This window comes from Lynx rufus, unplaced genomic scaffold, assembly GCF_022079265.1.
Source record: "Lynx rufus isolate CCGP_SWC_20201006 ecotype Redwood Valley unplaced genomic scaffold, mLynRuf1.p SCAF_23, whole genome shotgun sequence".
Classification (NCBI taxonomy): Eukaryota; Metazoa; Chordata; class Mammalia; order Carnivora; family Felidae; genus Lynx; species Lynx rufus.
In genome coordinates this window covers 20,995,993-21,011,530 of record NW_025814838.1, presented here as the reverse complement: position 1 = coordinate 21,011,530, position 15,538 = coordinate 20,995,993, and the positions used below count along the sequence as shown (strand labels likewise).

General features: G+C 53.8%; 3 protein-coding genes across 6 annotated transcripts in view; 1 reads left to right on the top strand and 2 right to left on the bottom strand.

Annotated features, from left to right (window-relative positions):
* The first annotated feature begins 630 nt into the window (after positions 1–630).
* On the top strand, positions 631–1,475 carry SMIM22 (small integral membrane protein 22). Of its 2 annotated transcripts, none has more exons than XM_047087431.1 (4): positions 631–674; positions 859–1,006; positions 1,110–1,195; positions 1,360–1,475. In XM_047087431.1, the coding sequence occupies exons 2-4, from the start codon at positions 874–876 to the stop codon at positions 1,399–1,401; spliced, it is 261 nt and encodes an 86-aa protein (XP_046943387.1). In that variant the 5' UTR covers positions 631–674; positions 859–873; the 3' UTR covers positions 1,402–1,475. The 2 variants fall into 2 exon arrangements, with proteins under 2 accessions (XP_046943387.1, XP_046943386.1); XM_047087430.1 differs by having other exon boundaries at positions 1,110–1,210.
* Positions 1,476–1,826: 351 nt separating this feature from the next.
* ROGDI (rogdi atypical leucine zipper) lies at positions 1,827–8,501 on the bottom strand. The gene is made up of 11 exons (XM_047087429.1): positions 8,168–8,501; positions 8,020–8,091; positions 6,877–6,965; positions 6,631–6,685; positions 5,855–5,935; positions 4,920–5,015; positions 3,567–3,665; positions 3,098–3,211; positions 2,954–3,003; positions 2,712–2,838; positions 1,827–2,392 (listed from the first exon to the last, which is right to left on the bottom strand). The coding sequence occupies exons 1-11, from the start codon at positions 8,210–8,212 to the stop codon at positions 2,351–2,353; spliced, it is 870 nt and encodes a 289-aa protein (XP_046943385.1). The 5' UTR covers positions 8,213–8,501; the 3' UTR covers positions 1,827–2,350.
* A 1,421-nt stretch (positions 8,502–9,922) lies between these two features.
* Positions 9,923–15,538, bottom strand: part of GLYR1 (glyoxylate reductase 1 homolog) — a 33,295-nt gene continuing 27,679 nt past the window's right edge. For all 3 annotated transcript variants that reach the window (XM_047087426.1, XM_047087427.1, XM_047087428.1), the window contains exons 15-16: positions 15,171–15,295; positions 9,923–11,018 (exon numbers count right to left, since the gene is read on the bottom strand). In XM_047087426.1, coding sequence (XP_046943382.1) covers positions 10,944–11,018; positions 15,171–15,295 — 200 coding nt within the window. In that variant the 3' untranslated portion in view covers positions 9,923–10,943. The remainder of the gene's footprint in view (positions 11,019–15,170; positions 15,296–15,538) is intronic.

Here is a 15,538-nt window from a genome sequence, read left to right as displayed (position 1 = left end):
ACCACAAGAATTAAGAAATTGTGTCCACTTGGTTTACGGCCAACCTCAAGTGCTGAGCAGTGTCTGGCCCTTGGTGGGCCTGGACACGTCTGCGCTGAAAGAAGGGAGAGTGAGAGCTGCCTTTCTGGACAGGGTCGGGGCCCCAGGCCCCAAGTTCCAGGGGAAGAGGTCATTTGAGAGAGGATAATCATCTTTTTGTAACGACCACGCTGAGCATTAGAATAGAGGAGACAAGGTCAACAAAGACTCCTAGTATGGTGCCAGGCACATGCCATCTGCCCAGTGGAGGGGAAATGGAAACCACTTTTCCCTCCCTGTCCCTCCCTCCTGTCTGTCTCTCTTCACTCAAGTCAACAGAGGCCCATACTGTGTTCCAGGCTGCCTGTCTGGCCTGTTGAGAAAACAGTGAAAAATCCCCGAGTGAAGAGGCTTATAGGCCCGTGGCTACCTCCCTGGGTCCCGCAGCACCTGCTCCTGTTGGGAAGCTGTAAGCACACCTGTTAGGGCACAGGCCCCACCCCCCTGGAGCCTAGCCGCCCCTAGGAAGGGTGGGGCTGGTTGCCAAGGTGCCAAGGCCTCAGGTAGCAGCTATCTTGGGTTGCGGATCCGGAAGCAGGAAGTAGCCTGTGTTCTCAGGACCTGGCAACTGGCTGACGGGGGGAGCCTGGAGGCTGGTAGGAGTCTGGGCGCGGAGTTGCTGGGGGCGGGGGGTGGGGGGGGGTGGGAGGGGACCAGGCAGGGGTTTGGGGGTGTTGGTGTGGGAGGGGGCAGGGGCAGGGGCAGGGGCGGGGCAGGGGCTGGGCTGTGAGAGGTCTGGCTGAGTTCTGAGGCAGCCCCTTGGGGGCTGGTGGTACCCAGAAGGCTGGAGCTGAGATGGCCTTGGCAGAAGACCTGGAGAAGGAGCTGGAGACCACGGCCCAGGAAGTGCTGGGGAAACTGAGGAGCCGTCAGCTGTTCCAGTCCAGGTGGGACACTGCTGCCTTCATCATCTTTCTCATCTTCCTTGGTGAGTGTGGCCGTGGCCTTGGCCTTTGCCCCCCCCAAGCCTCCTGACCCAGACGTGGCCAGGACCCTCTCTGGACACCTGTCACTGCCCCCCCCCCCCCCAGGCACTGTGTTGCTGCTGCTGCTGCTTGTTTGCATCCACTGCTGCTGCTATAGCTGCTGCAGCCGCCGCACCTCCAGATCCCAGAAGGTGAGCCCCGATCAGGTGAGCCCCACTGGCCTCCTGGGCCGGGCAGGTGCGAGGGGCAGCCTGGAAGTGCACTGGGGAGACGAGGGTGCTGGGCCTCCTGTGGACAGGGGGCAGGCAGGGGACACATGAGTCAAGCCCCGCTGATTCCTGTGCCTCTCTTGTAGGAACACCGCAGGGGTGTGGATAACTTGGCCCTGGAACCTTAACACACCGAGCCCCCCCAGCCCCTCTGCCCGTGTGTCCTGCTGGGCAACAGGAACAATGCCTTGTTTGTCCAGAACCTGAGTCTGGAGTGTGTTCTGAGCCTCCGGTCAAGGGGTGGGCAGTGTGGGAACTCAGTGCTTTATCCAGATGCCCACCTGCTCCCTCACAGCTTTCAGCCTACACGACGGCCGCCAGACCCTGAATCACCAGCAACTGCCCATGGGAGGGGAAGCTGGGGCCCAACTCAGGGGCCGGAACCCCCAGGCAGAACCCTTGTTCCCATCCCACTCAGCCCCGTGGCAGCCCGGAGGACCCCCTCAAAGGTGGTGTGGGGAGGCCAAGGGCTCAGTCACTGGGTACCCCACTCAGGTCCTGAGTATCAGGGATCCCCAGCCTGGTCCTCACTCAGACAGACAGACGCTCCAGGTAAAGTGGGGTGATCTTTATTTCCTAGAGGCCTTGTCAGGGATGCTGAGCAAACGCATTCTAGGACACCATAGCTCACGGTGGGTGGCTTCTGTCTGCTCTCCTAACTCACAGCTTAGGGTCGCCACCCACTCCTCACCCTCCATGGAGGGGGTGTGCATGGCTACCCTTCACCATCCAAGGTCAGCTCAGAAAGCAGAAAAAGGAGGCGGAAGGAGAGCCCTGGGGTTGGCCCCACCCAGAGTCCAAAGGTTTCTGCCTGCAGGGAGGGAGGGTTTGGAATGTGGGCCACATCTCTGCTCCGCCTTCCTGACCACCCCCCTCCGCAAAATGAAAAGCAAGCCTTCATCCCTTCTTTTCAGTGATTCCAGTGTTCATTTCCATCTGTGCAAATATGATGGGCAAGATGGGGTAAAGACGAAAATAAATATCCCATGCTGCCCGGCTCTGGCCAACACTCCGAGAGGGGATAGCTGAGAGGGACAAGGGCCATTTCCCAGGTGGACAGACTCTTGGGGGTTCTGTTCAGAAAGGCCTGTAGCTCCAGTAGCTGGAGAACACGGAGATCTGGAGAGGGAGAGAGGTGGGGGGACATGGTGAGCGCTGGTGCTAGGGAGCCTCCCTTGCTGTACCCTGTGACCCGAGTGAGATTTCAAGGTCATCCAAGGGCAATTTGTCAGGGAGAGGGTACTGTTGCTCAGCAACGTCGTGGCCCATCTGCTGGGTGTGTGTGGAGGGTACGATGGAGATTTGGGGGTGCTTTGGAGGTATGACCAGAGCCCTTGGGATCCCCCCAAGATGAAAAGGCTTAGCAGCCTGCCACCTGGCTGGCCCAATGTGTCTGAGAGGGAGGCCCACCCCGACCCCACAGTCCCCCGTGGCCCACCTTATCCTTGAGCTGCTGGCAGAGCTGCAGGGAGACTGTGAAGAAGACTAGGGCATCGTTGAGCCATGGGATCACACACTCCACCTTGTGCACATGGCTCACCTCCAGACGCTGGGAGCCCCACTCGCTGTGGGGAGAGGGGAGGGTCTCCCCTGGGTGGGGGGTGCTGACCAGCCTGGCCCCCCAGGCCCCAAGGTGCAAAGGGTTGGGGAGGGCAGGGTGCTCCCCGGCAGCATACTTACAACATGGCCCCAGGGCTGTGGAGCACGGCGCCTCCAGCTGGGCGGAAGTTCTAGGAAAGAAGGGGACCAGACCCGGTCAGGCCCTGGAGGCTGGTCAGGCCCTGGAGGCTGCCAGGCACGTGGGGGCGGGTGGGGTTCCCTCACCTTGGTGGAGTTGGGCTGCAGGGCGTGCAGCTGGTACACGGTGAGGCAGAGCTTGTTGAGGTTGATGTACACATTGACTAGTAGGTCAGAGGGCAGGGCAGGGGCGAACATCCGCTGGGGACGAGCACCGGGCAAGCAGGTCGGATGAGGGTCGCGCAGGCGCAGGCCTCCCAGAACCACCTGGGCAACCCCATTCCCCAACCCAGGCACTGGGGCTTCTAGACTTTTCCGAGGTGTCCTGGGTGGCTTTCTGCACCAGGCTTGAGAAGCACTGATGCAGACTAGGAGCATTTGGGGGACGCAGGGTGGAAACCAAGGACCTTGTCCCAGAAAACTGCATAGACAGAGGACTCGGACAGCAGTTCGGGGTTTCCAGGGCCCCTTCACACCCGTGTCCCTCCCAGGGGCAAGCTGGGCTCCTCAGTGGGGATTCCCTCTCCTGGAGCAGGGGCTGGACTAAGGTACTGACCGTGAGGCCACTGGCAGCGATCTCAGGCAGAGTAAGGGTAGCCGGGGTGGTGAGCCGGTTGCGGGCTCTGGTCAGCTGCAGCATCACAGCGTCCATCAGCTGTGGGCAGGGGGCTGGTCAGAGCTGCTTCGAGGGCAGCCCCTGCCCTCCCACATCAGAGCGTGACAAAGTCATGGAAGCTCCCAGCTCCAGCCCTGGGTGCTCACGGTCTCAAGGCCTGAATCCCTGCTGTGTGGGGCTTGTTAAAGGTGCAGGTACTGGGGTTCCAGCTGAGGGTGGGGGTAGGAGGTCTGCAGTGGTGACCACCTATCCAGCAGGTTCTACTGCATGGGATCCTGGGTGCTGGTCCAGTGGGGAATGGAACATGGGAGATCCTGAGGGTCAGTCTCAGGGGCATGAGGGCTTTGTGGATGGGGGTACAGGCAGTGAAGGAGCTTAGAAGAAGGGGCCTGAATCCAGCTTGGGTGCAAGGAGCCAGGGACGGTGATGGCACGGCTAGGTTCAGGTCTTAGCCTGGGGTACCAGCCCCATTTTCACAGTTGAGGAAAGAGAAGCTCCCAAGTGCTAAGGTCACATGGCTAGTGAACAGTGGAACCATCTGGAACTCATCCTTTTCCTTTGCCATGACTAAAACTCTTGCTTGGACTCCTCAGAGCCCCAACTTCCACTGCTTCCAGATATTGCCATGGGCATGGGGGTGACCTTGCTTCCAGGAAAGGCAAATCTGGGTGGAGGCATGGGGACTACACCCCCTGTCCCCAGGGTGGTCACAGTTCTGGGAGGGACCTCAGGCCATTAGTTTTAAGTTTTCATATGAGGACTCAGAGGTCCAAAAAAGGAAAGTGAATCACCTGAAGACACATAGCAAATCAGGGACAGAGTTTAAGCATGAGTTTGGGGCATATGAGCGCAGCTGGTCCCTGCAAACCATGTGGATTCCCTTTGCTAATTATAAGAGTTCCTCTAGTGCTAGTCACGTGACTACTAGCATCTACTAGTAGTAGCTGAGCACTTCCTGAGCATTTGCTAGAGGCTACTTTACCTGCATCATCACAACTGGTCGTCACTGCAGTGAGTCCCCCCTCTATAGGTGAGGCTATTGAGGCAGAGAATGACTAAGAAAGTAACCTGAGGTTGCACAGCTTACAGCGGAGGCCCTGGAATCAGAATCTCAATCTGAGTCTGGAACCTGGGATATGAATCATTTGACTGTAGCTGGATGGACATGTGTGCGTTGAGAGGTGATGGGTGGGCCATCAGCTGCGCCTGAGGATGTGGGGGCAGAATTCTCCAGGGGCCTGGTCAGGGCCAGGGGTAGGGAACCTAGTTCTCCTGTCCCTTCTGGCTGCTCACCTTGAGGACCTCTGCTCCCGTCCTGAACTGGTAGCTTTCATCCCGGTTGGCAAGGAGGTAAATGGCTTGGCTTACATGGTTCCTGGCATCCTGGATCTGAAAACAGTGCCCATCGAGAGGTCAGCGGGCTGGGCCTCGAGAGGAAGAGATGCCAACTTCATCTCTCGGTGGGCAGTTCCTGCCCCAGTCATCACGATGAGGGGCCATTCTCCTTGGAGGGGTGGGGTGGGAACCGCCTGCCTGCCCTCTGCCCACCAGCTCCCAGCTCCGTGTCCTCTGAATGCCAGGTCCTGGCTGGGTGTTGGGCACATGGCAAGACTGTGGCAGGCCTGCTGTCACATAGCTCACCTTCTAAAGGAGGGCAGGTGATCGCAGAGTAAAGGCCTAAGATAAAAAGACTGACCTGCACAAGGAAAGAGGGTGACTCTGCAGGATGGGGGAGGGGGAGCCTCTTTTGATGGATGGAGGTCAAGGGAGGCCCCAGGGAAGTGATTCTTGAGGATCACCCAAATGACAAGAAAAGCAGAGAGCCGAGCATGGGCAAAGGCCCTGAGGTGGAGACCAGCTGGTGTCCAGTGACAGGGGAAGGGGCTTGGATCAATCCAATCACACAGGAGCTTGTAGGGAACATGGACTCTGTCTCCAGGAGCCATCAGAAGCCCCCTGGAGGCTCTGGGAAGGGGAGTTCCTGGCTCCAGAGGACCCCAGTGGTTCCTGCTGGGGCCCAGGGGCCTACAGACAGGTTTTCCACCTCCTTCAAGGCTAGGCTCTGGAGCCCCAGGCACTGCCTGCCCCAGCTCTGCTACTAGGAAACACCCTTCCAGGCTTGCTCCGGCTTCAAATCCCCATGGCCAGCCTGGAGCCCTCAGTGCCTCTCAGGCCTGCCCCTGCCTGCCCTTGTGGCCTGAGCCCCAGTAGGGGAAGGGCCCAACTACCTGCTGCAGCTTCCACTGCTTGTCTTCTCGGAAGGCGAAGTGCAGCAGCTGGTTGTTCCGGGGTATCTTCAGGTTCACATCCTGACGGGCAAGAGTGGATAAGCAGAAGGATGACACCGTCCTGCTTTTGGCCACCCTGAGCCCTTGAGCAGGGGGCCAGAAATGGGGTGTGTGGGGTGGTTCGGGCCCCCGTCATTCCACAGGGCAGAAGGTCTCCCAGCACAGTGGCCATTTGGAGTGTGAACAAGGAGGTCAGGAAACAGGAACTCGGGCCCGAGAGGAACCACAAAGAAATGAAAGGGAAAACAGAAAGGGGAAGGTGGCCTCAGCCAGGAGGAGCTGTGACTGTGGGCAAAAGGGAACACGGGTACAGGCCAATGGACTGAGCACCCACCCACTACTGGAGGAGAGGCACCTTCCCCCACATCTTGGTGCCTGGCACCAACGGAGCTCAGATGCTGGCCGATTTCACTTTGAATTGGGGCCAGCTTAATCCCGCTGCTGCCCACGCTTCACTGGGCCCAGACTCAGGGCTGGGCCGTGTGCAAACATCTCCCTTCGGCACCTCACACAGAAGCCACATGCCAATTCCATGAGGAGGCTGCTGGGGGGTGGGGGGAGTATTTGACAAGGGAGAAAACTGAGGCCCAGAGAGGTCAAGGATCCTGCCCAGGGTCACACAGCCAACTGGTGGCAGAGCCAGCAGAAGGCTCCCATACTCTTTCCCGCTGGATCCTCCAGCAACAGAGAAAGGGGAGAGGGGCTGGGGGACTCACCGCCTGGCTCAGCGCGTCCCCTTGCAGAGTCAGCACGCCTTTCACCTGGTCTGTGCTGCAACACGTGGGGGTCAGAGCAGTGCCTGTGGCTGCCCTCTCCCACCACCTGGCCCTCCCGGCAGCTTGCCCCTGGCTGTCCCAGGATGGCCCGCTGGGCCTTGGCTGTGCAGCCTCTCCTGGAGGGATCCCAGGTGTCCCCCTCACAAGCAGCTTCATCGCCCTCATTTCTGCTCAGCCCCTGCTCACCTACAACTGCCAAGGATGAAGTTCTCCTGCTTGGCAGGACCCTCCGTGCCAGTGCCAGAGCAGGGCAGAGTGAAGCGGAGAGAGGCCTCCTGGAAGGGCAGAGGGGATTAGGGTAAAGTTCATCCAATCCAGTTCAACGGTCTTTCCAGAAGCCCCATTTCCTAGGTTGGCCAGGGGAGGGTCAAGTGGGTTGGTCTCACCGGAGCACCTTATCCAAGCCTCCAGGGCACCTTCCCATTTCTCAGGCCTTTCGGCCCTCACCTGGGTTTCAGGTCCTACCAGAGTGGATGGATAGCTGTTCCTTCCACATTCCCCAGAAACCTACCTCAAGCCCAACTCCAGGATATAGAACAGAGAGATGGCCTCCTGGCTTGGTTAAGATGCTTGGGTTGGAGGGTATTATGCTAAGTGAAATTAGTCAGAGAAAGACAAATATCATATGACTTCACTCATATGAGGACTTTAAGAGACAAAACAGCTAAACATAAGGGAAGGAAAACAGAACTAATATAAAAACAGGGAGGGGGACAAAACATAAGAGACTCATAAATATGGAGAACAAACAGAGGGTTACTGGAGGGGTTGTGGGAGGGGGGATGGGCTAAATGGGTAAGGGGCATTAAGGAATCTACTCCTGAAATTATTGTTGCACTATATGCTAACTTGGATGTAAATTTAAAAAAAAGGGGAAAAAAAAGACGCTTGGGTGTGGGGACAGAGTCAGAAAATGTTAGTAGTCATGACAACTCGCAATTTCTGCCCTACCAGGCAATGTGTGGACATTTCTGTGAGTTGACTTATTTCACAATAGCCCTGTGAGGCGGGTACTGCAATCTTTTTGCGAAAGGGAGCCCCCCAGATGTTGAGTATGATGCTGGAGACCTTGAGATAACAGCTTCAATGGAAGCCTTCCTTGACCCCGACTCCCTGCCCGGGAGCTCATTCCACGCCCAACGCACTGCGCTCACACAGCTGCCGGTGATTAAGTGGACAATCATGTGTTGGTACCCCGACTGGACTCCCAGTCCTCCGAGGCAGGGCCTGGTCTGCACACCGCGCATCGCGCCCACAGCAGGCGCTCGGGAGGCAGGGGCATCGGCCCGGGAAAGAGCCGCTGCTGGGCGGGCCCGCCAGGCGCCTTACCTTGAGGATGTCTTGCAGCTGCCTGAGGACGGCGTGCACCTCGTCGTGCAGCAGCCAGCGGAACTCCTCCTCCTGCGGGCACAGGCCGACCGTCAGCCTCCCGGGCCCACCGCCCCCGGCTCCACCCTGCCCTGGCCGCGCGCCTCACCAACACCGCTCGCTCCGCCGCCGTCGCTGCCATCGCGGTCGCCATCGCCGCCGCTCGCCGCCCAGCGACCGTCAGGCACCCGCCGTCAGCTCGAGGCTCGGTGCACCGGCCGTCAGTGCGCTAGCAGCACCCGGGCCCACCCCCGCTGACGATTGGCGGCACGCGCGTCCGCCCCGCCCCCGGACCGCCTCTCCCGCCGCCGACCGGCCGAGCCGCGCTCCGAATCGAGGCTGGCGGCTGCGCGAACCCGCCTGCTCCGGCTCTCCCAGGCTGCCGCTGGCACCCACCGCGAGCGCTCTGCGCTCGGGCTCCGTGTCCACCGCCGCTCTGCCGCTGGAGCTCTTCGGCCGCTTGCCCCGCCCCTCCCCGGCCCTGATAGGGCGCCCTGCTCCGCTTGCGCACATTGATTGGCCAGAGGGATGGTTTGCTCTCGCCGCGCCCGGCGATTGGCCGGCGTGGCAGCCTGTTCCTGCTCGGCCTCGCCCTCCTCCCGCGGGGTTCGCGAGTTCCGTTGGTCCAGGAGGAACCAGCCGGACGACCAGGCAGTCTCGGCGCAGTCCCGGCGGAGGGCTGCGGGGCCGTTCTTGCGCTCCCGGCCTTCCTCCCTCCACCACACAGCGCTCTGGGTCTGGGCACAGGCCACTGCCGAGGTAATCAGTCACAGTTGTGTTACCAAGAAACGTTTTATTTTGCTTGCAGTAGCTTTTTTTGTTAATTGCACAAAATCATGTTTTGTTTTTGCCATTTAAACATCACACAATCCTATTCTGAAAGACAAATGCTCATTAAAAACAAAGCAAAAATAAAAATTCACAACCTTAATTACCTAGAAGATTTGTCATTTAAAGTAGGTTTAAAGGGAAAAAAAAGGGATGGTGGAAGAGGGGCTTTCTTACAAGCTTTTTCACAAGTGTCACATTTTCTTCTAAAAGGGAAGGATTTCAAAACAAAGGTGAAATAGCTTAAACAGAAATAGTCATAAAAAGAAACTTTACAGAATTGTCAACAATATTAAGACAACATTGACTAACCAGTTTCATTACAGCATCTTCCCCCACCCCCACCCTCCCACCCCCAACCCCGAGTGTCCGGCTAGGACTAGAACAGGCTTTGTGTTCAGACAGAAAAGAATTCCAAATCCCAGTGAAATTATGCCAAAAACCCGCAGGCATCTTCCCTGCCCTCCCCCCTATGTCTTCTGAGATCCCCTAGCCTGGGTTCTATCAGTGGAAAAGGGCCAAATTTGTGAGGGGGAGGGGCCCACACCAGTGTGGTCTCCTCATTATATATATTCACTAGAAATGCTGACCTGCAAAGTATAACTTTGGAAAATTCAACCCATATAGAGGGAGAGAACATGGACATCCTTTGGGTGACTTCTCCTTGTTTTTACACCACATCGTAAGTCCCTCTGGTCCCCTATCCAAGGAGAAATGTTAGGGTCTCAAAGATGTCTTAGATCTACCTCTTCGGGTCAGTTAGTTCAGGTTGGGTCAGGTTCAGTTCTCTTCCCTCCCAAAAGACCCTGGGGCCCTGGAAGCATTGAAGGCTATGCTTCTGGCTGAAGTGAAGACACTCGATCCTGTTTCAAGAGCTGAGCCTAAGAAATGGCCATCGTTGGTCAGGCTGGGTTTGGGCCAAAGAAGGGACAGAAACACTGTCTCCATGGGAAGAAGAGGAGGAAGGGAGAATGAAAAGGTAGGCAGGTGGGGAACATGTGCAGGAGCAGGTTGGAGAGGATGGGACTGCTGTGAGGGGACCCAGTCAGAGTGGCTCCAGGTGGAGTCTGCAGCATAACGGAAACAGGAAGGAACCCCACTCTCCTCCCTCTTTGCTCCTCCCTGGTGGCCCTCAGGATCCCCTTCCCAAGGGCTGGAATGCAAATCCAAATACTAAGAGCCTGGTGAGGAGTGAGCTCCCCCTACACCAAAGTGAGGAAGTCTGATCCCAGCCCAGGGCTCTGCAGTGATGGTGACTTCTGGGACAGGTGCTCAAGAGCGGCGAGGAGAGCAGGCTTCTGTGAGGCTCACCTAACGTGCTGGCGATTTGCTGCTCTCCCTGGAGAGCCAGAGCCCTGTGTTCGCTCAACTTTGCCAATCTCTTTTCAGTTCACAAAGGCATTTACGGAGAGTTGGTTGCACATTGGTAGCTTAAATATGACAATCCTCATCAGCTGGTCACCTGAGGTTGGAGGGCCCATGGGGACCCTCTGTTTGGAGTCGGTGCTGGCTCATCTTGACCCAGAGCCTCTCTCTCACATGGGGGATCCAGTGGGGGGACGTGGACGTAACCACAGCCTCTTTGCTCTGAGGGACGGCAGCAGTGGGAAGGCTTCCAGTTCTCACTGCTGATTCTAGTTCCTCTACTGGAAAGGGTCTGAGATAAGACAAGCTCAGGAGGAAAAAAAAGCCAGGCAGCAGTTTCTGGGCAGCTTCTATCCTGGGGCGAGAGCCAGTGTGTGGTGTGTAGGGTGTGTGTGTGTGTGTGTGTGTGTGTGTGTGTGTGTGTGTGTGTGAACACACAGCCACCTAGTCCGGGGCCAGTGCCCAGCTCAAGAGCTTTCCCAAAGGCCAATCCTGCTGACACCCCTCCCCTCCCCAGGACCTCCAGGGGAGGGGTGACGCTGTGTGCTGTGCTGATGGCAAGTCTCAAAGTCTGTAGAAAAGGAGATGGAGACAGGTGGACTGGTCCAGAGCTAAGTCCCAGGACCCCAACCCCATGTGAGGAGGAGGGGCCAGAGGGAAGACTTGGGGGGCAGGGATGGGGTATCGAGGGCTTAGTGTATATAGGCTCGGTATACGGCAGACATGTCGTTGTCAGACTGGTCCAGTGCCTTGGCTCTTTTGTACACCTGAAAAAAAAAGGAGATAGGCTCATACTCTGTCCACAGAGCTGACTTAAAAACACAATCTGCTTCCTGGAGGCGGTTCTAGATGTGGTCAGGCAGGCAGGCAGGCGGCAGGCGGCAGGCGGCAGGCAGCCTTTGGAGTCCAGGCTATCTAGGTACAACTCCTGGCCAACCCCCACACTGATTTTTTTTTTTTTTTAAATAAAAAAACGTTTATTTTTGAGAGACCGTGTAAGCAGGGGAGGGGCAGAGAGAGGGGGACAGAGGATCTGAAGGGTGCTCTGTGTGGACAGCAGAGAGCCCGATGCGGGGCTAGAGTTCACGAGCCGTGAGATCAGGACCTGCGCTAAAGCTGGGCGCTTAAACGACTGAGCCACCCAGGCCCCCCACTGATCTTGAGCCAGGTGCCTCAGTGTTTCTTTGCCGTCACCACTACTACTTGATGTCATGGAGAAGGTGACAAGGTTATCATGAGGTTTAAAGGGACTGAGGAGGTAAAGTGCTTAGAGCATTGTTGGCAATTATAATCACGTCCCTTCCTGCCTCCAGGGTCTTCCTGTGTCATGCTCTGGGCTGCTATCCTCGTCCTTCCCTCTGTGTGGGATGCTTTTCCCTCAGCACAGCTGGCCCCTTCCCAGTCAGCTCCGAGGCCTCTCCCGAGCAGCCTATCTAAGACAGCGGCCGCACCGCTTCACTCACTCTGCTGTATTTTACTCATACTTCTGACCTTTACAGACTCTTGTTCAAATACTTATCTGCCTGTCTTGTGCCCCTTTCCATTAAAATGTAAGCGCCACAAGGGAGGGAACGGGCTGCTCCTGAACACGTCCCCAGAACCTAGAATAGTGCCTGGCAATCAACAGCCACTCCAGAGACACTAGGTGAATATTATGAACAAGTGTGAAGAGAATTAAAAAGCCATTCGACAAAGGCAGTATGGCATCCAGGCACACTGAGGAAATGCAGTTGAACACAAGGTTCCCCCATACAAGCTGCATTTTTGTCTTTTCTCAAACACAGTCCAGCTGAAGCCACTATAGTTGAGTGTCCATTACAGCTCAGGTGTAGCTGTCAACTCAACACGAAGGCTCCATAAGACCTTTTCAGACACAAGAAAACCAATCATTGCCAGCAGACCTGCACTACAGGGAATGCTAAAGCAAGTTCTTCCAGCTGAAAGGAAACAATCCCAGAGAGAAATTCAATTCTTTAGAAAAGAATGAAGAGCCCTGGAAATGGTAAATAAGAGAAATATACAATTATTTTCTCTCTTCGTTAAAATAAAATACATAAGACTACTTAAAACATTCCAACGTTGACCGTATGTTTAAAACAAAGGCAGATGTAACCCAGAGGACGTCTGTACCCTAAAGCAGGGGTTCTCAACCAGGGATTATTTTGCCCCCCACTGGACATTTGGCAACGTCTGCAGACATTGTGTCAACTGAGGGGGTGTTGCTGGCCTCTAGTGGGTATAGGACAGGGATGCTGCTAAACATCCTGTAAGCACAGGATGGCTCCCACAGCAAAATGTCATCGTGCCCAGGTTGAGAAACCCTGCCTTAGAGGAGGAGGTGGAGGGGGAGGGAAATGGAAATGTATCTATGTTTTATGTGAAGAGGTACAAGATTAACTCTAAGTAGACCGTGAAGTTTAAGGTATTGCATATTCTTGCATACTGATATCCCTAGAGCAAAGATAAAACAGAAACAATGCGTCATTAAGAAGACAGTAGGTAAAATGGAATTCTAAAAAATATTCAAATAATCCAAAAGGCAGTAAAATAGGAAGGACAGTCAAAAGCCAGAAGAGACAAGCAGCAATCAAATGATAAAACGGTAGCTCCAAATCTGACCATACCTTAACAGACTTTAAGAAAAGGACTAAATGTTACTGGCCTAGTTAACCTTAAGATCCTGAACAGTAAGCACCAGTGAGGAGCCTAAATTCACACCATCCAAATGGCCAGATAGCACCACGTTCCATTGAGAAATTAACTAAAATATTTGTTTTCAAGCCAACAAATCCTGTAGACTCAGGGCAGAGGCAAGTCAGAAATCACGTCATAGAGAAACCTGCCAACACAAACCACACATAGAACCCTTCAGAACTGACTTCAGTTAAAGACAAGCTTGTTGACAAAAAAAAATTATACAAAATACAAAAATAAGTCCGCTGCTAAGAGAGAATCCAAGGTAAAACAAACATGAGTAACCTGAAATTGTACTGCAACCTGAAAAAGTGAAGTAAGTACTCTGGCATGTTCAGGCAGACAAGGAAGGGACAGAAAACACAGAATTCAGGGACAGAAGATTACAGATTATGAAAAGGTAGGTCTGAAAAGAGCAGAACCGTGTTTCTTTTTTCCTTTTTTTTAATGTTTATTTATTTTTGACAGAGAGAATGAGAGAAAGAGAGAGAAACAGAGCATGAGCAGGGGAGGGGCAGAGAGAGAGGGAGACACAGAATTCAAAGCAGGCTCCAGGCTCCGAGCTGTCAGCACAGAGCCTGACACGGGGCTTGAACTCACAAGCCCCGTGAGATCATGACCTGAGCTGAAGTTGGACGCTCAACCGACTGAGCCACCCAGGCGCCCCAGAACCGTGTTTCTTTACTTCTTCGCTGGAACAAGCCACTGGAGACTTCTATTTAACTTGAGTGATGCATATCCTTTTTTTAGCACTTGGAAGATACAGCTTCTAAAATAAATGAATTTATGTGTTTTACACAAAATATAGAGTTTTGTTTTTTGTTTTTTTAAATGTTTGTTTATTTTTGAGAGAGCACATGTGCTTGGGGAAGGGGCAGAGAGAGAGGGAGACAGAGGATCCGGCGCAGGATCTGAGCTGTCAGCAGAGAGACCAACATGGGGCTTGAACTCACAAAGTGGGAGATCATGACCTGAGCCAAGTCAGATGCTTAACCAACTGAACTACCTGGCGCCCTACAAATGTAGTTTTTATTGTAACTCTACAGTAAAGAAATAGTGCTCAGCTTTTTTAAGGCTACACTTCTAAACAACTTTTCAAAAAGTGCATGTGTAGGTGCTTAATAAAGTTGTCATTCAAAAAAAGGTAAATGACCAAACACCCCAATTAATAGGCAGAATCTTTCAGAATGGGTAAAAATCCAAGCTCCAATGACAGGCTGTATACAAAAGATACAGTATAAAAACACAAACTGAAAGCAAATGAATGGAAAAAAATATACAATGGGGCACGTGGGTGGCTCAGTTTGGTTAAGCGTTTGACTCTTGATTTCAGCTCAGGTCATATTTAATGATTCGTGAGTTTAAGGCTCACATTGGGCTCTGCGCTGACAGAGTGGAGCCTGCTTGGGATTCTCTGTCTCCCTCTCTCTCTGCCCCTCCCCTGGCTCACACGCTCTTTCTCTCTCTCTCTCTCTCTCTCTCTCTCTCTCAAAAATAAATAAATATTAAAACAAATATAAAAACAATAGCACCTATAGTAAAACTGGGCAATAGGCTTCAAGACAAAGACCGGAAAGCGACATTTTATAAAAACAGAAGGGCAAACTCATAAGGAAGATGTGGCCATCATAAATGCTAAGAGTTTCAAAATTACAGGAGTTTCAAAGATAATAGACAAAATCAAAGGGAAAAACAGACAATCCCACAATCACAGTTAGAGATTTTAAGATCTTTCAGCAACTGAAAGAACCAGAGAAAAAGGCCAGTAAATGTGATCCGAAAAAACTACCAACCTCAACCTAACTGGTATCTGCAGGACATAGTCCTCTTAAGTGCACACAGCACACCCAAAGACAGACCATCTGCTGGGCCACAAAACAAGTCTGATTAAATTTAAAGAACCATAAATCATACAGGATGTGTTTTTTAACCACAACAGAGACATATTAGTAATCAATAATCATTAGATATGTAGGACAACTCCAATTATATGATACACTTTTGAATAATCCACAGGTCGAAGAAATCACATGGGAAGTAGGCATGGCTAAGAAGGAAGCGTACAGTTTTACATGCTCCTGTCTAGAAACAATGACCTGAGATTCCACCCCAAGAGATGAGACACAAAGCAAAATAAAGATGGGCAGGGGGTGGGGTGGGGTGGGTCGCGAACAGTAAAGACAAAAGGAAGATGGCCAGGGTTGTGCTTCGCCTCTGGCAGGTACCTCGTTGGCTGCAGCTGCCATAGGAGTAGGATGGTTGACCGCATCACCCAGGGCAATGGCTAAGCGGAGATCCTTCTGGATGTACTTCAGGTAGAAATCAGGCTTAAAGTTTCCTTGCAGGATATCTGAGGAAGGAAAGCCACTTATCAGGCAAATTGAATAAACTCTAACTAAGAAACTATCCGTAGTACTGTCAGGCCTCAACACCTGGCATTTCTTCCCTCTTGGACACTGAAGAGACAAGTTCCCAGCCAGTACACCCCCAAATCCCACCTGCCAGGTCTCTGGACCCCCTCTGACCAAGGGCATGGAATGAATGAAGAGAGTGCGTCTTTCACACCCAATGAGCCCTTGAAGAAGAGACTCCT